Genomic DNA, 22,855 nt, shown 5'->3' on the forward strand with positions numbered 1-22,855 from the left:
AGTGATGCCAGCCTCCAGTGCCAGCCCATTTGCCGTGGCCAGCGTGTGCCTCGTGGCTTCCCTGGCTCAGCTGCAGGAGTCACTGGGCAGTTTGCTGTAGGACTGCAGTCTTGGGATGAAGATTGCCTGGCTGTGTGGTGTCAGGCGGACCCACGGACACATCCTGTGAATCAGTCACTTGTCCATGGTCCAGAGTGTCTTTTGTGGCACTGTGCTTGTGGCTTTTGGTGCCCTCCATGTGCAGTGTCCTGGGGTAATGTGCATGCGTGGTGTTTCTAGTACTGGTGACGCAGTGTCCTGAGCTCCAGGTGTGTGGTGTTACTGGTACCAGTGGTCCTGGGCTGTTCCAGTGACAGGTGTGCAGTGGGCTCTGTGTATGTGTGGTGTTCCTGGTACCTGTTACAGCAGTGTCCCAGGGCCATGTGTGTGGTGTTCCTGGTACTGGTGGCAGTGGTGTCCTGAGCTGTGTGTGTGCAGTGTTCCTGGTACTGGTGACAGTGGTGAAGCTGCTGAGCCTGGATCCACTCCCTGGGTGGAGTGGGGATATCTCCATCCCTCTCTGGCATCTGAGTCCTATCTCCAGGCTTCGCACCTTGGCTGTGTCTCATGCAGAGCTGTGGGGACACAGGAGATCAGATACAGTGCCATTCTGCCATATTCCCCACCCTGCAAAGTCACGTCCTCCTCCAGACACACGAAGCAGCTCTCCCGGGGGAGCCAGGGAAGGGGTTGCCAGTTCTCTGGCTGGAAAGCAGTGAGCTTGGAGGGTAGGGGATGTGTGAGGCTCGGAGCTCGGCTGGGAGGCTCAATGTTGCCTCGTGGTGGGGTGGAGGGGCAAAAGGGAGAGCAGGGCTTGCCCACGCTGCTGCATTGCAGCTCGGAGCAGGGAGCTGAGCAGGAGGGGAGCTGGGAAGGCAGGGATGCTGCAGCCGTGAAGCTGGGAAGTCAGGGGATGCTGCATTGCAGAGCTGAGATTAGAAGCTGTGCAAATGGAGATGTGCTTGTGTCAGGGTGGGTGTGACACTGAGGAGTAGTACCCAGTGCCCACCGATTTGCTGGTCCTTCCTCTAATCCAGTTCTTTCACATTTTGTTTTGTACCAGCATTTCTCTCATTCCTTGCACTGGTATTTGTCTTGTTCAATTGAGGGCATAATATATTTTTTATTAATTCAGGAGGGGGACTGAGATTCATCTTCCACTGTAGGAACTGCTGGAATCCACATAAGGAAGCTGAGCAGAAGCTCAGCACGTTTGGGCAGGACATTTTCCTTGCTCCTGGAAGCAGCCTGGATCAGGGAGGTGGCTCCAGAGCCTTATGGCCCTGGCATAGCATAGCATGTGAGCTCCCTGCAGGGGGGCCCTGAGCATATCTTGGGCACACACATTCCCCCATGCTGCCCAGTGAAATGCAGGTGTGTCCTGCAGCTAGATATGTGCCTCCACCTCTGTGAACATGTGAGCATGCCAGCGTGTTGGGAGCACAGGATTTCCCACCTGGTGTAGGTATCAGTGATTCTTAATCACTCTACATTGCTCTGGTGTTGTGTCAACCTTCTTGTCTCTCTTCTTAGCTGTCCTGCTCATCCAGAGGTGGGCACTTTGCAGTCCTCTTCTGTACCTGTGAGGGTCTGGCCTCAAGCATGTCCCTGAAATTACATAAAGTTTTTACAGCAAATCCAGAAATTAGTGTCTGAAGATGTAAAGACAGGGCTACTCTGCCTTTCCCTCAGGCTGGATCTTGCCCAGTGGTAGGGAGGGGATGGTGAGCTGGCTAGGAGGGCCCCAGAGGTGCCTTTCAGTGGGGAACTGAAACTGAGGGTTTGAGCTGTACTCACGAAGGCGCGGTTCCCTCAGCAGGTTGCGAGCCTGACTTGCAGCCACAGGTGACGCAGCGGGAGGGCCGGGCTCTGTGCCAGCTCGTTGGCTCACCAGCCGCTCGACTGGCTTCGGCTGTGGGATCACAACCTCTCTTGCTTGTTGAGCTGGAAGGATGGCTCATGGCTGAGGTCCTTGTTGAAGCTGCTGGAGGTTCAAGTTGTCTTCATGTAACCCAGAAGAATGGGCAGAGCTGTGCTGTGGGTGCTGCAGCCTGTGCTGTGTGAGCTGGAGGGGAAATTGTAGAATGGTTTGGGTTAAACCATTAAAGATATCTTGTTCCAACCCCTGCTGTGGGCCAGGACACCTTCCACTAGTTCAGGTTGCTCCAAGTCCTGTTGAACGGGACCTTGAACATTTCTAGGGATGGGGCAGCCACAGCTTCTCTGGGCAACCTGTGCCAGGGCCTCGCCACCTTCACAGGGAAGAATTTCTTCCTAATCTCTAGTCTAGCTCCGTTCCATTCAATTTAAAGCTGTTCCCCTTAAATGCAGCATGGCAGATGGTTAATGCCATACCTTTAGCATGTAGAACCACCTTTATTTCTCATGCCAGCCCTGCTGGCTGCCAGCCTGCATTCTTGGTGTCTGGGGGAGCTGCATGTCCCATCTCTGTGCATCCTTTGCAGGGTTGTATCATCAAGAGTGACAAAGCTGGCAGTGAGACCCTGCAACCAGATAAGCTTGTTCAAGAGCACCCAGTCATGGCCAAACCTAGTCCTTACTGGTTCTGTTGGGAGCCCAGACTGCCTGAAGCTTATACCTCTGCTTTTTCATGGGCCTCAAGTGTCCTGGCACTGGCTCTGCCCCAGCCTGGCTCTCCCAGTTCCACGAGCTGGCTTAAAGCACGTTCAGAGCTGCGGTGCAGGTACAACTCTGTTGCTGGCTATTTATAGTATGTGAGTTTTCAGCGTTGCTGTGCACTGAGAATAACTCACTGAGGAGACACTTCACAAAATCACACGTTCATCGCCCATGCGCAGCGTCACCGTCTCAGGCTTCCCACATGTCAGCTTGGGGTCTGTCTTGGTCCTGTGCCAGCCTGGTTTGACACTAAAAGGGGTTTACCCTGGCATTTTTTCTGGCCTGGAGTTTCAGCTGGTTAATCATGCCAGGGCTTTGTGGCCCAATCCTTGTCAGGACATCATCAGCTTTTGCAGGGAGTGTGGTGAGTAGCAGTTTGGGCTCTGTAAAACCCACCTCACAGAGAGCAGCCCTTTCATAGCCCAGAGACGCAGGCACTGGCAGGGAGGGATGTGCATGGGGAGCCAGGAACCTGCTCTTCGGGCTGGAACCTGTGATGATGAAACTCATCAGTGGAACGAACCCCTCAGGCTGGAAGTGTTAGGCGCTGCCGGGGTATTTCCAGTTCACTTTATCTCTAGCCTGGCATTATATTTCCCAGCTGATGCAAACAAGTGGAAGAATAGATAGCGGCTAATTCACATTGATCGCTGTGATGCTGGAGCTCCCCGAGGTGAGCTGGGGCTGGCAGGAAACGTGATGTGGGCCATTCCATGGGGCCAGCACATCCCTCCCCGGCCATTTCCCGGTGTGGTGCCGCAGGGGACATGTTGTCAGCCTCGTGGATACTTGCTCCCACATCCCGGTTTCTCCCAGCTTTGGTGGTTCAGAGGCCCAAGGCAGCATTGCCAAGGTGGGCACAGAGTCATGGGCTAACCTGGCAGTGGTGAAGTCAGGTAAGGCAGGGTTATTTTGGCAGGCTCCAAGGTGGGAGCACTGCTTTGTGGGAGGGGAGACAACAAAGTTCCTCTCATCTTAAAAGCAGGAGGAAAGGCATTTGACAGATTCTGGCTGGAACCTGGGATTGTTCAGCTCTGCCAGGGCAGAACCAATGTGGAGCCAAGCATGCTGAGGCCACCATTGGTGCAGGATCCTGGCCACCCAGCTGTGGCCTTTCACAGCCACCTTGCACTTAGCCTCCGACCTTCACTGCACTGAGGGGGTGACAAGGAGATGACTCCACGCTCCCAACAGGCAATGCAGAAGCAAGGGAAATAATGAAGTTCAGCTTCCTCTCATCCCAGCAGGGAGGACGGACAGAGGATGTCCTGCAAACTTCTGCCCTGAGCCCAGAGGAGCATGTGCTGAATCCTGAGGAGCTGGACTCACACTGCATCTGAGCTGTGCGGGGCTTGAGGTTTCTGCAGACTGAAGAGTGGGAGTAAATTGAGTCTGGCTCTGTTAGTGCTTGGCATGGGCCTTTCTGTCCTGCTGGATCAGGCCAGGGCAGGGCTGCTGCAGCGAAAAAGCTGTGGGGACTCGATGGGGACAGCCCAGTGGTTTTTACTCTGGGGCTGCCTCATCCACTGGGCATGGTGAACAGTTGCTGCCCTGGGCTCTTGCCTCTCCTGGACCCTAGGTTCATTTTAAAATGTAACAAAAACCTTTCCAGGGAATTGGAGTCACCCTGGAGAGGCCATGCATTGCACCTGGGGGTGGGTAATGAAGAGAGGCTCTGGGGCCAGAAGTGCCAGCTGGCACCTGTTGGCTCCTTGTAGTGGTGGTTTCTTTCCCAAATAATGTGTACATTATTTGTACATCTCAGCAGGGTTAAAATCCATTGTGGCCTGGTGTGATTGCTGGCCAAGGGGAAGTACTAGCATTCGCCTGACTCCTAGCAGGCCTGAGTCTTCTCTGCCTCAGGCCGTATGTAGCCTGGAGCTCACAGCTCATCACTGCAAGGTCCTTTGGCAAATTCCATTTTGATGTCTCAGCCCCGGTGGTGTGAGGCTGGATTTATCACTGTCTGGACCTCCTGTCTCCCACTGTCGGGTGGTTGAATACATCAAAAGCTGGCTGCATCCTGACCCTGTGGAGAGGAGCAATGCCCAGAACCTACGCTGGGCCTCTTGCTCCTCAGCCCTGTGCCAGCAGTGCCATGGGCATGGCTGGGATGGGGCAGTGAGGGGCCGTGCCCTAAGCAGCCCCTCACCTTTCTCCCCAGGGCTCTGCCCTGTGCCCCACCATTCCAGGCTGAGTACAGCAGCCCTTTGGGGGCTGATTCATTAGCAGACCCCTCCCTCCTTACAGGCTGGATCATCTGGAGGAGGGCAGACACTCCAGCAGCAGCACCTCCAGCCATCTCATTTCCATTTCCCTGAGCCCTTATAGCTGTGCTTTTGCTGTGCTGTGCCAAACAGCGTCCCGGGGCTGCTGAAGCACTAATATCCATCATCTGGCCGCGGTCTGTAGAGCACTCAGAAATTTGGTGCTATTTTCAGTGGAGTTTTCCAAGTTGAGCTTATTGGCTCATGGGCATCTGCTCCCAGATGGAGAACATGTGGCTGATTCCTGTGAGGGGAGGGGAATGGCCCCACTCATAAAGCAGCAGGGGGGATGAGTGAGGGAATCTCATCCTGGAGCCTGTAAGATGCTTTCAGGACTGTGCAGAGTGGAGCGTGGAGATTGGGCTTTTAAAGCTGTTCCTCTGAAAGCAGAATCTGCAGTGAGAGGTCACTCATCCGATATTATGGTGGGGAAAGTACAGTAACCTGGAGGCAGGATTCGATCTCAGTTCAGCTGTTGTTTGCACCGCTGGGCACTTCCCACTCTGCTCACTTTCAAAAGGGAACAGCAGGTACTTGGCAAACAGTCACTGTGTTAAAATGGGTGAAACTCTGGGGATTCCTGCAAACCTCCCTGCCTGGAACTGAGAAGTGAGCTCTGGCTAAATGGCACACAAACCCTGAGCTCCAAATCAGAAGTAAATTTACAAAGCAGCTTTTCCTGCCTCACATTCCCAGGTGGAGCATGGTAATGCATTTCCAAGCCCAGCTGCTCTGTGCTGCAGTGGTGACCAGTGGGGCGAAGCCATGCTCTCTTTCCTCTGCTCACCAGTTTGTCCATTGCTGCCTTCTGGGGCTGGAGGTGCGCATTTGTTTTGGGGCTGAGATTCTCATTCCCTTTGTGGGAATAAAGCAAATTGTGTTTGGTTGACATTCTCTATAGCTTCAAAGTCAAATAAAAGCTGTGTTGTCAGCTTCTTTTTGTCTTTCAGAAGATGTCTGTTTTCCATCCCAAACCTTCCATATTTTGCAGCTCAATAGCACATCCCAGACAATGGCTTTAGAAATCAGACGCCTGCATTTTGGACCCACAGTGCTGAGGCAACGCCAAGTGGTGCATGGGGTGCCAGAATTTGTGCACATGGGGAGAGAGAAGGAGGAGGAAAAAAGCTTGCCCTGATGGGATGTTTCCACAGAGATCATGGTAATGATCTTCCATTTCTGTATAGCTTTTCATCTGCTGGCGGGGTGTGCTCACTCATAAGCTGATGCTACACACATCCTGTGTGGAAAGTGCAGCAGCCATCCTCAAAAATCATGTTGTAAGAGAGAAGCTCTGGAACAGCAGAGCAGGATCTCCCTAGAGTGAGAGTGAGACTGCAGGGATGCTCGGGGATGCAGCAAGGGATAATAGGAAGAAATGCATTACTGTAAGTGTGGTCAGGCTCTGGCACAGGTTGCCCAGAGAAGCTGTGGCTGTGCAATCCCTGGAAGTGTTCAGGGCCAGGGTGGATGGGGCTTAGAGAAAACTGGTCTGGTAGAAGGTGTTAGGTCGAGATGGTCTTTAAGGTCTCTTCCAACCCAAACTATTCTGTGGTGATTCTGTGTCCTGCACCACTGGGTATGGGAAGCGACCTTGCTGCTGTGTAAACATCAGCTTAGTCCTTCCCCAAATGAACACTGCCTGTGGGATGTGCCTCACATCAGCCAGTGTCCAGCTCGGAGCTGTGCCATGGCCAGGCATGAGCTGGCACTTGTCTTTCTGGAGTAAGAGCCCTGTCATGAGCTGCAGTCAGGGTTTACGGTCAGTGCTGGAGCAGCCCACATCTCACACTGACGTACAGCGTTGTTTTCCTGCCTCATCCCTTTTTCCCCTGGTTGCCGTGCTAGAGGAGCTGTTAGGCTGTCGTGGTTAGGCCATGGAGGATCACACGGCTCTGAGGGTCAGTGAGGCTGCATCCACTGCCAGGGCATGCGGGAGGTTGGTTAATATACAATATTCCCTTGTCCTTTTGAATGCCTCTCACTTTCCAAGAGCAGGGAGGTGAGTCTGGAAACTCTTCTCCCCTGTGCTGAGATGGGTTTGCAAAAGCTACAGTTTCTTCTGCTTCCCCCCCTCCCCTTTTCCTTCCCCAGCATTTTTCCCTGGCCTGATGAATTTTTAAACAAAAACATGGTGAAGAGAGAACAGGAGAGAGGGGAGAAAACCCAGGAGAGGACATGAGGAAGAAACTGTTTTCCAAATCAGAGTGATTGCAAGTGGAAGTGAAAGTTTAGGTTGTGTTTTTAATTTGAAAATTCCAACTATTTTTAAGTCACTTTACTGACAGGAGAAAATACCTTTCCTAATATTCTTTTTAATAAACTCCAGTTTTACAAGCAGAAGTAACAGTAGTTGGTTGAAAAACACCATGGAATTATGGAAGAGCTGCTGTGCTCTGTAATTCCCCCTGGCTGTGCTGGATCAGCTCCCTGGAGGTGCGAGACTGAGGCTGGAGGAGTGGGTGAGATAGACCCCCCTGCAGATCCCTCTGGGTGCTTGTCCACCTGTTCATGGGGGATTGCAGGGTTGATCACCTGCATAGTCACTTCACACAGAGACAGATGTGGTTCCTTGCCTGTTGGTGCAGGGCAGTGAGCAGATACGGGACTTTGGGTGCAGTGGGTCAGAATTTGGTCCAAATTGGAGCCTTCCAGCTGGAGAACTGCTTGGTTAGTGCTGGAGAAAGTGGAAGGAGGCAAGAGGGAGCACATAGATGGAGAGGAGAGGTGGAGATAGAAGGGGGAGTTGGCTCATTGAGGTAAGCATCACCAGGGAGCCCAAATCCCATCACCAGGAGGGCTTGTCCTGCTCCATAAGCCAAGCTCTGACCTGTGAAAGTCATCCAGGGAGTTTGAATCGCTGATGAAGTTGTGAGATATCATGGACACTTTTTTGTGCTGTGCCTTGCCCCTCCAGAGATGTTCCTCCACTGTGTCCCACTGACACCAAGGCCGGAGCTGAGCATTGCGACCAGCCACTCTTGCTGCCATCCATCAGGCCGGGCTGGTTTCTCACAAACTGTCACCTTGGCAGGTAGATTGAGTGTTGCTGGAAAGCCAGCTTGTTGTTGGAAATCCACTGCCGTCACACTGTGCAGAGCAGAGAGGGCTCCTTGCAGATCTCATTGTATTTCAGGCTGAAAAAGAAAAAGAAACATTTTATGGTATTTTTTCAATGACTTTCCAATTTTTTTTTCTTGGTAAGCTGTCTGCAATCACTTACAGTGTTCCTGAAGGCATTAATTACTCACTGGAGCTCATTGTGCGTATTTGATATTCTGAACTGTTGGATGTGATGTCTGCCTTGGATCGAGCGAGGGGTCACATGACATTTCTTTTTCCATCCTTTCTCCCCTATTCTGTTCTATCTGTCAGGCTCCTGGTGTGAACACTCCCCATTGCCGCTGCGGTGGGTGCTCGGTCAGCACTCTGCACGTGATCCTGATTTCCCTGCACCGCACTCCTTTTTTCAAGGGAGCATAGCCAGAATAAGACAAATTGCTTCCTTGTTTGAGTGACTTTTGGCTGATGCTTTCCCCCCAAGCTGTAGTGTTGGCTCAGCTTCTCTTGCAGCAGTGGTGGCTCTGGGCTGTGCATCGTCAGTGCTTGGACAGGCCCCCAGAGCAAATCTGGGGAGAAGAGCTCAAAGCACATTGCAGAGCTGCTTCCCACGGTGAAAAGGGCTTGTGCTGTGCAGGCAGCCATTGCATGGAGCTGAGATGTTTCAGGGGAGATAAATCCCAGCTGCAGTGCTGCCAGGGACTCTTCTGTGCCATCCTTGAAGTGTGGCATTCCCAGAGGATCTGCCTGTGGGACAGTGTGTGCTGGCACTTTGACAGCTCAGGGAACGGCATTGTCTCGATCTTGGCTGGGGGTCCCGACTGCCCAAGCTGGGGCTGTAACTCTGTATGGTCTGGGCATGCTTAAAGGGATACTGCAGCCTGCCAGGGGTGGGTTCTGTCCGTGTGTGGGGTCCAGAGGTGAACGGCTGCTCTCCCACTGTGCCCGGAGGGTCATGGCCACTGTCCTCACATGTCACTCAGCCCTTGGTGTTGGCAGGTGCACAGTGAGGGCAGCCACAGGAGCTGGAACATGGTGGAGAGTCCAGAGGCTCCACTGAAATCCCTCTGATTGGCAGTGGTGCCTGTTTTGGAGCATTTTCCACCCTTCCATCCCAGGTATTGCCAGGCCCCCAGTAACATTTGGAGTTGTAGGTGGAACAGCAGCTCTTTGCCTAGAATAGTAGAGTGTGTCAGCGTCCCTTCACTCACTGTAATGCAGGTGGTGGATGGGAGGTAAAGAACACTTCCTCCATGTGGGCCCCTAGCCCCTGGGGAACATGGGTAGGGACTGAGTGGTGGCTCCCACAGAGCTTTCTAGTCCCAAGCATGTCCTTCCCTCCTGTGGCACAAATAAATTTCCTGAAGGAGACAGGACCTTTCTTCTTTGCCTATCACCTTCAGTGGGAAAAACACAACTGCTGCTCAGGAAACCTTTCCCTGGTGGTGGGGACTCTCTGAGTGCCCTGTGAGAGGGGGAGTGGGTCTGGAAGCAGTTGGAGAATGGTGTGGGCCGGCACCAGGAATGGGGAACCATCAGTGCTAAGAATACAGTTTATCTGCATCCCACCCTCTGTAAGGGTGCTCGAGGCACTGTGCAGCAATTAACACAAGTTTTTAATAACACTGCCGGCAGATTGGCAGTGCAGCCTTTGGAGCTAGTGTCAAATTTGGCTGAGTATGGATGCGGGAGACTGGTGCTGCTGAGCTCCCCAGCACACACCCAGCATGTCCCTGGCACACAGATGTGAGGCACTGCTGTGGGGCAGCAGGATGGAGTCCTGGGTGCTGGGTGTAGAGCCCCAGTATGGGTAGAAACGTGGGGCTGGTGCTGTCACTGGCTCCAGTGGGTTAGGCACCTTTCCTAGGGAAGTTTGGAGGAGCAGGTAACAAGGCCAGCAGAGATAATGGTGGTATTGGTGGGGAGGGGGGCGAGCTGAGAGCTGTGGCAGGACATGGTGCTCTGTACCCCTGAGTGCAGTGAGGATGGCCCTGGGTAGGTGGCACAGCAGGCAGGGGAGATCACCTGTACTGATCAGGGTCATCTCATGCTCTTCACTGAGTTAGCAGGATGCCTCATTCCGCTTCTGGGCAGGGGGCATGGGAGACCTGGGGAATGCAGGAGGTCATTGTGTTGCTGTCAGAGTCATCGCACCCTCTTCAAGCAAATCTCCTGCCATTCCCCATGCACAGCTCCATCTTTGGGAGGGCGTTGGGGGGTTTGCATTGGGGTGAACATCACCTGGGTAACTGATGCTGCAGTCTGAATGGACCCCAACATCTGTGATATGCATGGTGGTCTTCAGCCCTGCCCAGGCTGCTGTTGCAGATGCTGCCAAAATTTTCAGGGTGAACCTTGTCCAGTGCCTGGTAGGACCAGCAGCCCTAGGCACCCCATCAGTGCTCAGCCACCCCACTGCCAGGGGAGTGCAGGTGCAGGGGGAGCCCCGGCCGTGCGGGATCCTGGTGATCATATGTGCAGCAGACTTGTTTCCAGCTCCCCGCAGGCTGCTGCTCCTGGTGCCAGAGTGGATTTGGCACCTGGCCCTCCTGCGAGGCTGGGGAGGGGGAGAAGAAAGGCCAAGCCCTTCTCGCTGCAGGCAGGAGATTCAATTCTCCCTGGGCATGCACAAAGACCGTTTATCTCCGGAGCAAAGCCCTGGTAATCACGGGGCAGAGCGTGAAGGGCTGATTAGGGGCTGTTCGAGGAGGGGCGCTGGGGTCGCGTGCAGGCACTTCCCTTCCCATTTCCAGGGCTTTCCATGGTAATGGCTCCTATTCTCCTCTGTTGTTAGGACGTCACTCACATGCAGCTCCCAAGACATCTGTCAAAACACGTCTCCCTCTATCCTTGGTGCTCCCGGGGAAGAGGGATCCGTTGGCCCCATAATGAGCCTGACATCAATTAATCATCAGCCTTAAAAATTAGCATCGTGGCAGTACATGTTGGAGGAAAACAATTCCCCAGATGGAAGCAAAAATAGCCTGTGTTATCTCCCTCCTCCCACTGGACTGTGGCAACAATAGATCCACTAACGAACCTGGAACTTGTTAAGCTGGGTTTGCCCCCGAGGTGCTCTGCCTCCTGCCCAGTCTCTTCTCTCGAGGGGCTCTTGAGTGACCCTCTCGTGCAAGGGCTGATGACCTACCCTGGGGTCTGGCCCTGCTGTCAGCTGGACCCTTGTGGTGCACATCCCCCAGGCTTTGCAGAGAGCCCAGGGTGTGCTTGCAATGCTGAACGGCTTCCTGAAGCTGAGCATTTGGAGGGGAACAAACAACACTGTTCCGGGATCTTGCTCTTCTGGAGTAAAGGGTGCTCATCCCTGGATGGTGCTGCTGGGCCGAGGTGGGGATTCAGCCACTGCCTTGAGGACATGTCCCACTCTGGGAGAGCTGTCCCTTGTCCCTCTCCAGAGTGACAGCTCTGAGGACTGCTGGTGCCCACAGCTTAGTAAGTGCCAGCTCCAATATTCAGCTCAGCAATGGGCTGGAGGTTTCCAGAGACACTCTGTCTGGGGAGTGACTGGGGCACCTTCTCTGGAGGCTCATGATGAGCAGCTCTTTGTGCCTGTGCCATGCTGGGATTTTCCATGCTCAGAGCTGTTCCTCCTTGCATTCAGGTGATCTGTAACCCCAGAGAGCAGCTCTGTAGCTGCCTGCCACTCTGGTTGCCCACTCCAGGTACTTGGGAGATGAAGCGCTCCCATCATCAGCTGTGTTTTGGGTCCATTTGGGTGGCTCTGATCTCTCAGTGTGGAGCAGCTCCACAAGCTGCCTGGGAAGCTGTGGAGGACATTTTGCATTCCTGCAAATGCAAACACATGAGGACTCTTTGGCTGATCTGGTGATGGACAGACCAAGTGTCTACCAGAGCCCAGCTGAGGCCAGGGAGAATTGTGTTTGCAACGCATTGCTCTGCACAAAGCTCTCAGTCACAAGGCGAGGGGGACAAAAGGCTCCCTGTTCCCTCCGTCCCAGTGGGTGCAATTCCAACAGTTAAAAAGCAAATGTGAGTTGTTTGTCTCTGTGAATATAAAGCTTCCCGAAGCATGGCCGTATTCTGGCTGGGAATGGGAAGTCTGGCTCTGCTAATGACCGACTGCTCTCCTACAAAACAGAGCCAACTTGAGCCAAGAGCTGCCTGGACAGGCCCTTCTCTGCCGGCCCTGGTGCAGGGATGTGGGCTGGGGAGGGGAGAGTCTCTGGGGACTGATAAATACCCTTTCAGCCAGGCCTGGGCACCCAGTGGGGAGCAGTGGGGAGGGATGGGTATGGGGACCTTGGCCTCTTGTATGCAGGGGTGACTGCCACCCGTGAGCACCCTGCCACTGCCTGGGACCTTCTCCTGTGCTTAAGGGATTCATTATCATCAACAACAGGGGGCCCTAGGTAGGAGGACATCAGATCTACTGATCTGGGGCATCTGACTGAGAGTCCAAGGGCTACTGTCACAGGGGCCTGGGGTGAGGATGGGTCTGGGAGGAATGACTGAATCACATGCTGCACCTGGGCTGGGGGCGTGGACGCATCCACACCATCTCCATGGATGATCCCCAGCAATGATGGGGCTGTTGGGATGGTGTTGGTGCTAATGAGGAACATGCCCTGTGTCTGCCTGCATGTGGCTGCCCTGGGGACCTGTGGTGCTTGACCCCTGTGTCCGTGACAGCCATGCTGAGCACGGCCCATGGGCATCTCCTCCTCCCTAGCTGCTCCTGCATTTGCCCCATCCTCCCCTCGGCTCTCTGGATCACAGGGCCTTTGGAGAAGGGCTGTACACAGTGAGAGAGGGTCATTATGGGGTTAGGACATGGTTGTGAGCTGCACAGGCCCTGTGCCCTCCCTTCCCCTGCAGGGAACTCAGATTGATCCTTGATACACTGTCAGCAGTGGGTGCAGGGTTCCCCTTGCACCCACATCCCCCCTCCTCCACCAGGCAAAGCTTGGAGAGAGAGCTGGCGACATCCCCAGATGCAGGGCACATCTGGAGGGCACCAAAGCAGTTAAGTGAAGGGCTGATTTGTGCTATAGAAACCCGCAGTTCCTTCCTTTGATCCTCTGAATCAGCCCATTGCCTTCCTTATATGAAAGACCCATTTATCTCCGCTCTTCCCAGTAAGTTTGAAGGTGGTCGCAGCTCGTGGCTCCTCGACAGCAGCGAGGAGCCCGGCTTTCTCTTCCGCTGAAGCAGAATCAGGTGAAATCTCTATGGCAACTGGCAGATGACAGGGAGTCTTGTTGCCTTGGAAATGAGGCAAGGCAAAAAAAAAAACCCACCCAAAAAGAGCCATCTGGAATTTTGAATTTCCACAATGTCCAACCTGCGTCTGGTGATGCGTGGGGAGTGTGAACCCGTTGCTGCCGGCTGCTCCGGGGCCTCTGTGCCGGGGCCTGGCTGTGCTGTTCTGCCTCACCCTGGGGAATTAGGGCTTTTTCCCATTTCTTCCCCACTTTTTGGCTTTTTTTGCACAGAGCCTGCAGCATTGCCCTGACCATCTGCTGGTGGCCGTGGGAAAGGTGTTGTGTCTGGGGTGTTTGTAGTGCTGAAACCAGGCTGGACACAGCTGTGCCATTTTGGGGGCCAGCATGGCACTGACACACCTTGGCAGTGCAGAACCGTGAAAAGAATAGCACTCTCCAGGGCAAACCGAGGCATGGAGTGCTGTGTGACCAGTCTGACCCTCCTCTGTCAGCTTAGCACAAACTCCAGGTGCAGTGACCACTGGTGACACTCTCTTCGTATGCCCAAGGCCTTGGAGCTGTCAGCAGGGAGTTAGTGTCCCTGTGTGTGACCGCCACTGTGTGTGCCAGTGGCCAGAGGCTCGGGGCACTGCTTGGAGCATGGATTTGGCCTGTTGACTTGCCATCCCCCTCCTTCCCAAGCTGCAGAGGTGTTTCTATGCATTGTTTTGGAGACCTGTGGTGCTGGGGCAGGGGTGTTGGGATGCTCCCAGTTCCTCTGATGCTTTCAGGAGCATCTTGGGAGACAGGTGTGGCTCTGGGATGTGCAGTGCCTTGTTCAGGAGCAGGGTCTGTCCCAACACAGGGGATTTTAGGGTCCCCTGGCTCATCAGCACAGAGGGGCAAGAGAGCAGCACAGAGGTGGAATGCCTGGACATGGAGCAGCTAGAGGCTCTGGATCTGGAATAGGAACTGCGGTTTGGATGTGCAGGTGGGGTGGTTTGGGGCCAAGCACAGCATCCATTGAAAGAATAACCCACAGATGGGCTGGAGGCCCAGTCTGGATCTCTCCAGCGGGTTCACTTGGAAACTTGTGTATGGGAGAGACCCAATTAAGTAGATTTATGGCTGCTCTAGCCTGAGAAAGTCTGAATCCCTTTTAAAAGCTTGGCTCACTGGAGCCAGACGGGGTCCAGCCTCCAGGTCTCTCAGCCCTGCCCTTGTTACAAGCAGTGATTCGCAAGGCTTAGCAGCCACGATCGCCCCTAAAGTGCTGATTCGGCTCAAGGCCCAGCCTGTCACTGCTGCACGGCTGCTTATTGTCTGTTCTCACCTGTCAGCAGGGAGATGGTGGCCCCTCCCACAGCATGGGGCTGCACTGGTGGCTGTGGTGGGGTTGGTGATAGTGTGGGGATGGGGATGTTGGCAGTGATGATGGCTGCAGTGGAGGGGGTGTTGGCAGTGGTGGGGATGGTGGTGGTGATGGGGATGGTGTGGTGATGATGGCAGTGATGATGGCTCCAGTGGTGGGGTGCTATGTTAGAGTCAGTGAGCACAGGTAGGGAATTGGCTCCTTCCCCCTCTGCAGCCACCCTTGGAGCCTCTCGCACAGCCATTTTGAAGAAGGGTCCACCAGCATGTGAGACGTGCGGTGGCTGTGCCAGACCGGGGTAGTGTCACCTCTCTGGCTCTGGCTCTGCAGGGGCTGGTGCTCCTTGGAGGACTTGGGCTCTGTGGGACACATGCTATCCCCATAGTCTCCCTCAAGACTTGCTGCTGGTCTCTCTTCCCTCAGCCAAGGGCAAGTGCAGAACATTCTGGGCTGTGTCCAACCTCTTCCCGCAGCCTTGCAGGGCTATGTGCAGGGCAGCAGCCTGTGCTGAGGCCAGCCTGCTTTGGTGGAGTCATGGGTGGGGACCTCAGGTATCTGCAGCTTTTCCTGCACATCGGATGGCAGGAAACTGTGCTTCCATGTCCATGGGGAATAGCACCTCTGGCTCTACCAGCTGAGGGACTGCTGCTGGCATTCAGGGAACGGTGGCCAGACTTTCCCCAGCCATGTGCCTGGGGTCAGTAGAGCACCAGTCATCTGTCCAGGTACCCCGATACCCCATTACCAGGGTGCTGGGTGGCCCTGTCCCTGCCCCTCAGGGAGCAGGACCCTCGCCTGACACTGCTTCAGAGGATACAGCCAGCTCTTTGTTCACACCAATGAAAGCAATTAAATCAGGAGCGCTAATGTACCTGCTGCCTTCTGGGTGGGGCAACAGGTTTGCAGGAAAGAGTGCGATACTTTCCCAGGGCACTGAGCAAGTGTGGAAGATATGCTCTGCCTAGCTTGGGTGCCCTGGGACATCTCCTGGGAGAGAGGGTGATTTGGGGCTACTGGTACATCCTTGGTGGGAGCATGCAGGAATGGGGCTGAGCTGGAAAACAAGGCCAACACTGCAGACTTGGCAGTCAACCCCCAGAGCCCAGTTAGCCACCTTCACTGCTCATTCTGCCTGTCTGGGAGCTGTTGGGGAGGAAAAGACAGTTAAGCTCCAAAGAGAAGGATTGCAGGTTGTGACCACCCCCCTGCCCAGTCATGCAGGAGTGGGAAAACCGGCTGGATGTAATAATGCAAGATGAAGCCATTTACTCCATTCGGGAAGACTCCGCTGTTGGCGCACACAGATGCTGCTGATAGAGTTGCAGGCTGCAGGGTGTGAGTGCGGAACCCACGGGGCTCAGTGAGGTTCACACCAGGCTCGGGCTGTTGGGTTTCCCCTCAGGTGGTCTGCAAGTGACAGAGTGGAAGATTTTCAAGAAAAATACCAACAAAACAGTGCCTGTGTTGATTCACTCATAAACAGGACTGGGAGCAGGGGCTGGGGCAGATGGAGGCAACAGTGCGAGCCTGCTCGAGGGTTCGTGGAGCCGTGGAGAGCAACAGGGCCGGAGGAGGCTCACAGCCCCGTGAGAATGGGTTTATTGCAGAGTTTATTAGTGGATTTTTCAGTGCACTGGAAGGAATTGAGCAAGCAGTTAAAAATGTTTTCCAGCCTGGGGAAATTCGTTACAGCTACTGTGTAATAGGGGCCCACCGGAATGACTCAGGAACACCACGCAGCTTTCCTGGGAAATTCCTGCTTGCCTTTGGAATCTTTACTGGGTCAACAAGAGTCCTTTCCCAGTTGGATCCTCTCAAATGAGACCAATTGGGTCACAGGGGGAAAGAAAACACAAGTGTGAGTGCCATGTTTGTGCTGAATGAGGGCAGGTGCAGACAGTGCACCCATGCCAGCCTGGCACCCTTGTGCCAGTGTTGTTATCATGTCCTGCTGTCCCGCGCCCTGCATATGGACACGTGGGCACATGTGCAAGGTCACAGGTATAGGTGATACACGTGCACACATGCATCTTTCTGCAGGCTTTTTTTGCCATGTGACCTCCACATGAATGATGCAAACACATACACACACACACACATGTGAATTTCTGTGCCAAGGCACATGGGGCGCATGTGTCCTACGGATGCAGCCCTGTCTGGCTCCAGCGGGAGCTGGTGGCCACATGCTTCTTTGAAAGCTGTCAGAGCCCTTTGGAGTTGATTATTTCCTTATTCCTTGACGTACTTGGCCACGCTGGCAGCACCCGGCTGCAGGGCCAAGGCTGCACCCTGACACGTGGACAACGGAACTGCCGCCGCTTGCTCTGGGAGGTGGCAGGGAGAGCTGGACATGAGCACAACCTGGAGCTCTCTGGCATTGTCCAGCCATGGTTCTGTGCTGCCTATCACAGTCAGACTCACAGCAAACGGTGCTGTGCCCTGAGCCGGCCATTCCAGCACAGCTCTCTCCTTCCTCCTCCTCTTCCTCCTTGGCTGCCTCTGGCCCTGCATCCCACCTTGCTGATGCTCCTTCTTGTGGTGATGGTACCTGCTGCTACCCCAGCTTGGTCAGGCAGGAGATGGTGGTGATGGGCACTGCATTGCTGGAGGCAAGGCACACACAGTGCCAGGCTGCTGAGTGTGTGTTAATGTGGTCAGCGCTGGAAGCCATGCTAGGGAGTGCTGCAGGTGAGGGGGTGGTTGGGAGTGGGCTGAGGCTTCCTGCCTCAGTTTCCTCCTGTGCCAAGTGGAGCTGTATGACGTTTGCTGTTGTTGAAGAGAGCACTGAAAGGGCTCATTTGAAGAAGTGTGAGAGCTGCTCAAGCACAGCAGAGGGTATAGGCAAGTGGGACTCAGCCTGGCACAGGGACAAGTGATTTGGGCAATGCAGTCTGGTGACCTCCCAGTGCAAGGCCTGGGGACAATGGTGGCATCTCAGGGCTGCCCTGTGCATGGTCAGAATGTGGCACAAAGGGCCAGAGCCAGCACCCCATTCCCTCTGTACCACAGGATGGTCGGAGCGTGCGAGAGCAGCGGGATCTGCTGAGGGGCTGCACGCCAGCCTGGGGCTGAGGCAGGGAGACACCAGTCCTTGAGCCTGCAGCTCCAGTGGAGCGGGGAGTGCTGCAGAACACGTCCCAGCCGTAGCTGCCGGGAAAATGAGCCTGGCCTCGGCCGAGTGTCCGACTGACCCCGCCACAGCATGGGCTGAGCCTTCTCTGCTTCTTCATGCTCCAGCAGCTGGAAACATCTGGCTGCACAAGCTTACTAAATCGATGTGGGGAGGAATCCAACGCTCCCCTGCTGTTCCCACACTTCAGCCTCTCCCAGTGGCTCCGGTTTCGACTCAACTCTGGCATGCGGTGACTCGGTGAGCTCCGAACCAGCTCCTGGCCCCTTGCTGCCCCTGGGGAACAGACTGCAGGAGTCCCTGTGTCACCACCTGGACAGCACTGTGGGGGCAGATGGTGGCACTTCAGTGCTAGCAGCAGGATGTGTGCCAGAGGTGGGTGAGAAGCTCTTCCAGTCCTAGTTTGGTCCTTTCCTGGGTGAGAGCTGCTGCTTTTCTTGGAGTCCAGAGTGACCTGGACTGTCACCTAAAAACTGGGTTGATGTCATCCAGGCATAAATGGCGAATGGGGCAATAGATGAAGCTGGGGATCTGGTTCTGTGCCATTGCCCTGGAACTCCTGTCCCTGAGCCCTAGGATGCTGCTTATCGCCATTGGTGGCCCAGCAGCAGAGCAGTGCAGGGGAGGTGGTGCCCCTGTGCCGGCCCCTCAGTCAGGGCAGCTGGGGACACAGCCCAGGCTCGCCCCACTGCTTCTTGGATGAGGATGGCTGTAGCAGCCCCGCTGGCAGTGGCGCCCGGGGAGGAGGCAGCGCCAGGCCCCGGCGCTGGCCCTGTGCCCGGGGGAATGGCTGCGGGTGGCCATGGGGGAGGCAGACAGGGTTTTGGGAGGGAGCCATGCCCGGGAGGAGCGCTCTGCCGAGCTGGCAGGGGTGGGAGCCATTGCTGGCGCCAGGGGACAACAGTGACTCCTCATCTCATCCCATCCCACTCTGTCCTGCCCCAGCATGCATGGATTGTGGCACTGCTGGGGTGTGCATGCCATCTTCTCTGGCTGCAGGAGCTGGGTCTGGGTGACAGCACCCACCAAATGGGGCCAGGGTGAAAGAGCTGAGGGTCAAGTCCTTCCCTGTCAAGTCCTTCCCTGCATGGAGGCCCGTCTGGGGACACTGGTGGGTGTTGTATTGCTGTTACCTGAGGTTCAAGGAGCCCAAATCTCCCACTGCCCTACACACTGCAGCATGACAGCCGGGGACTTTTCTACAGGTTCCTGCTCTGCCATTTTAAGCCTGAAAATCCATCTTTACAGGCAGCTTGAGGGCAGGACCTGGCAGCTTTGAGGTGCCAACACAATCCTTTCTGCCTGCCCCACCAGACAGGCATGGCGGCCCCTTGTCCCTGGCTGCAGAACAAGGTGGGTGCTACCCTTCAGCACTGAGGGCCTCTTGAGCCTCCCCCCTGGTTCCATGTGCGCAGCCGCCTCAGCTCTCTGAGTACATCTCTCTCCTGTACTGCCTGTGCATCCCCGTCCTGTGGCTCTGGGGACCACTTGGAGCTTCTGTGCCTTTGATTAACTCCTCCAGTGGTGCAATGGATAAAACTGGGCATGTGGGTCAGTGCCATTGGAACATACACTTGGAGCTTCTGTGCTTTTGATTAACTCCTGTAATCTATACAGTGGAGATTTAATAATGAGTTAATAATGATTGTATCCTGCTGAGCCAGGTTCTGGGAGCTGGACTAGGATGATTGGACACATAAAGGGGTGGGTGTCCTTATGCTCTGCTGCGGCTGGCCACACTGAGTGCCCTGCGGGCTCACCAGCCCTTTTACCTCATCTACAACTGACTTTAACCTGCTTGATTGAACCCGTCTCATCGGGGCTGTTCCTGCTTGTCACCCCCTTCCAGACTCATGCATGAATCAGAGCCACTTCACTGGTCTGAGGTGCTCCTGCCTGGGCAGGTGGGCAGGGGGAACTTGGGGACAGGGCAGCATCACCCAAGGGTGCTGCCTGCAACGTGGCCAGAGTGTGATGCGGACGGGGAACACTCAAGGAGCCCTGCTTGAGCACTGGCGTGTGGCTGTGCCTTTGTGGGGAGCTGCTGGGGTGTGTGCCGGCGGTGTCCGCCGTCCATCCTCATGTCCCTGCAGCTGGGGTGTGTGCTGTCAGGGTCCCCTGTCCCCGTGTCCCTGCAGTTCACACGCTGCCATTGCAAATCCTGAAGCACTGGTTGCCATGTTACATTAGGAGGAGCCACATCCCATATCCCCGACGCCTGCTGTCACTGCAGATTCGTGGCAGGCTGCAGCTGAAAGGCCTGAAATCAGGGATCAAAGGCACAGTGGCACGGCTGTTAGTGCCCGGGGTGGACGTGAACAGGACAGGGACTTGGGGCTGGAGCCATGGCCCCAAGCCCACAGCACTGCTGGGGCTATGCCAGCAATGACCCCTTCCTCTGTGCAGGTGTCTGGTTCTTACATACCTGTGCAGGTGTCTCTGGGGAGTATGCACACGTCTGTGTGTGCAGGTGTATGTACATGTTTGTGGATGTGCCTGCATGTGTCTGCACATGTGCACAAGTTCTTGTGATGTGGGTAGATGGCATGTGCACATGTGCATTTTGGGGCGTGCATGGCTCTGTGTGTGTGTACACACCCTTGCCATGGGTGTGCACACCTGGAGAAGTCCCAGGGCAGACAGAGCTCAGGGGTACTCAGCTCAGGGCTGTGCCTGTGGGGGCTCAGTCCTACCAGCTGCTCCAGCCCTGCACAGAAGCAGCCATTCTTTCTTGAGTGGACCTCAGTGTCCGCCACTCTCCGACATCCCCTCGGTCCCATTGGCTGCAAGTGATGCTGCTCCAGCACCCATGTTCCCAGGCTGGAGCACCCCTGGGGCCTGGCGTTGCAGGGGCAGGTGCGGGGACATTCTTCCAAGACTGCTGCTCCTGTCACCTGTGTGGGTCCTGTGGCCTCACTTGGTCTCTGCCAACTCATCCTTTCTGGACTAGACATTACCATCCCAGCTGCATGCTTGGGAGAGGCATTTCAGGGTGGTGCAGTTCCAGCCTAGTGCCAGCCTTGCCCTGTTACTTCCTGATGGGCAGAGCCGGGGCTGTTGGTCATGGCCATGGGCAGGGGGTGCATTGTCCATCCATCCATCCATCCATCCATCCATCCATCCATCCATCCATCCATCCATCCATCCATCCATCCATCCATCCATCCATCCATCCATCCATCCATCCATCCTTTTAAAGCCATCACCTTGTCTCTTCACAGACCCTGAGTCCCAGAGGAAGAGGACAGTGCAGAACGTACTGGACCTACGTCAGAACCTAGAGGAGACCATGTCCAGCCTAAGGGGCTCTCAGGTGTCTCACAGGTGAGGGCCCAGCACCAGACCCCCCCACCCCTTCCCTACAGTCGGTTTCCCTCCTGGGGTGGGTTGGAAGCAGCTCTGCTCCTGGTGAGGGCCATGTAGGTGGGCGGGAATCAGTGGTGCTTTGTGACCTGGGAACAGTGGACATGGAGGCTTGGAGAGAAGCCCTCTAATCCATGAGGTGTTGTGTGGTGCTGCAGCAGAGTTCTGTCCCCAAAAGTGCTCTGGGACAGTAAAGACTTGGGAGTGGTGGCAGTGAGGGGAGCTGACAGAGCAGAGAGAGGGGGTGAGGTCTGTTTCCAGTGGTCAGGTGACACTGAGTGGACCCCCAGAGGTGAAGATATTACCTGTACCCACTGTGGTTTGCACCAGAGGCTCCATCCCTATCCGTGACTTAGTTTCTCTGCTCTGTGTAGGGTGATGACAGAGGAGCTCTCAGCCAGAGCCCAGGAGCGGAGGTGGGGGTACCCTGGGGTGCCCTGCCCAGACTGGAGCGAGGGAATGGTGGGGATGGGGACAAGGTGAGCACTGTGTGGAGAACTGAAGCACAGTGTCTGTGCTTAGGGGGCTCTGACACACATCTGGGACTGCCTGTGTCCCTCTTTGTCGCTCACTTGAGATTGTGCATGTTCTCGGCTTCACTCCGGGTTTCCAAGGTTGTGTGGGTGGCAACCAGCTGGGAAAGTGGGGATGTGGGAACATCCTTCTCCTGGAGTGTGTTGCCACCTCGTGGTCTCCCTCGATTCTGTTTTTTTTGTCTTGGAAGGGACAAAAAGCATCAGCTTCCTTCCACCATTCACCATTACAGATCTTTCTGTGTCACCCCTCAACCAGCCTTGCCCAGGATGAAGCAGCTCTTTGATTTCCCTCTTCATCACCTGAAATTTCTAGACCTTGCTCACCCTTGCTGTGCTTCCTGGATGTTTTCCGAGCCAGAGCAGCAGGGAGCTGTGGCAGTAGGGTTTGCATGGGGCTACAACAATCTTTTGTGAGCTAGCCATTTCCTGAAATGATCCATCACAGCTCTGCTATCCCTTTTGCTCAGTGCAGGAGCTGGATCAGAGCCTAGCTCTGCTCATGCCGAGCCAGAGCTTCGTGATGTTCCTTTTGCTTTCCTAAGTGTCAGGCTCCACCCCAGTCCTCACCCCAGCGCTCAGCTCCTTCAGAAATCCTCCCCATCACAGATCTTAGGAAAATAGGGCAAGGACATTAAGGGTGATTAAATTAGCATTGCTGGTGGGATTTGACTCTTCACTATCGCTTCCTTTCCTTGATGAGCTGTGAGTACACCACATGGCAGATGCCTCAGCTGCATTCCTGGCATGGAGAAAAATGGCTATGGATAGCCCAGGGATCCCTACTTATGCACTCTGTCCCTTTCAGTGGGACTTAAACATGTGAAGATCTTCACTCTTATCCCATGGCAGCTGGGTTTATTTGGAAGCTTTCTTTATTCAATAGCCCACAGCAACCTCAGCAGCTCCCTGCATCCCTTCAGGAGCTCCTCTGCGGCTGTGAGCCAGATTTTCCTTTCCCAAAGCTGTGTCAGCTCTTCCCTGGTACGTTGTAATTACACACGTACCCACTTGTTCTACTCTTGGAAACACTTCCTACAAGTCAGTCCAATACGGATGTCATCTGCAAGTCTTCTGGATGTGCCTGCATTGCTGGTGTCCTGTAGCTGCTTTGGGCTCTCTATTTATTACTTCCACAAACTATTTCTCAAATTTCTCTTGTTATCCTCACTGAGTTCTTCCATCCAGTGGCTGAGGGCTCAGTCTTTACTGTTGCCTTGTTAAGGCACAATGTTATTCCTGAAAGATGAATAGATGCTGGCAGTAGGGCT

General features: G+C 54.9%; 1 protein-coding gene across 3 annotated transcripts in view; it reads left to right on the plus strand.

The window, feature by feature from the left end:
* NAV1 (neuron navigator 1) overlaps positions 1 to 22,855 on the plus strand; it is a 74,235-nt gene that overhangs the window by 23,214 nt on the left and 28,166 nt on the right. For all 3 annotated transcript variants that reach the window (XM_063418342.1, XM_063418344.1, XM_063418343.1), the window contains exon 5: positions 20,910 to 21,012. In XM_063418342.1, coding sequence (XP_063274412.1) covers positions 20,910 to 21,012 — 103 coding nt within the window. The remainder of the gene's footprint in view (positions 1 to 20,909; positions 21,013 to 22,855) is intronic.

Source organism: Prinia subflava, chromosome 23 (genome assembly GCF_021018805.1).
Source record: "Prinia subflava isolate CZ2003 ecotype Zambia chromosome 23, Cam_Psub_1.2, whole genome shotgun sequence".
Lineage (NCBI taxonomy): Eukaryota > Metazoa > Chordata > Aves > Passeriformes > Cisticolidae > Prinia > Prinia subflava.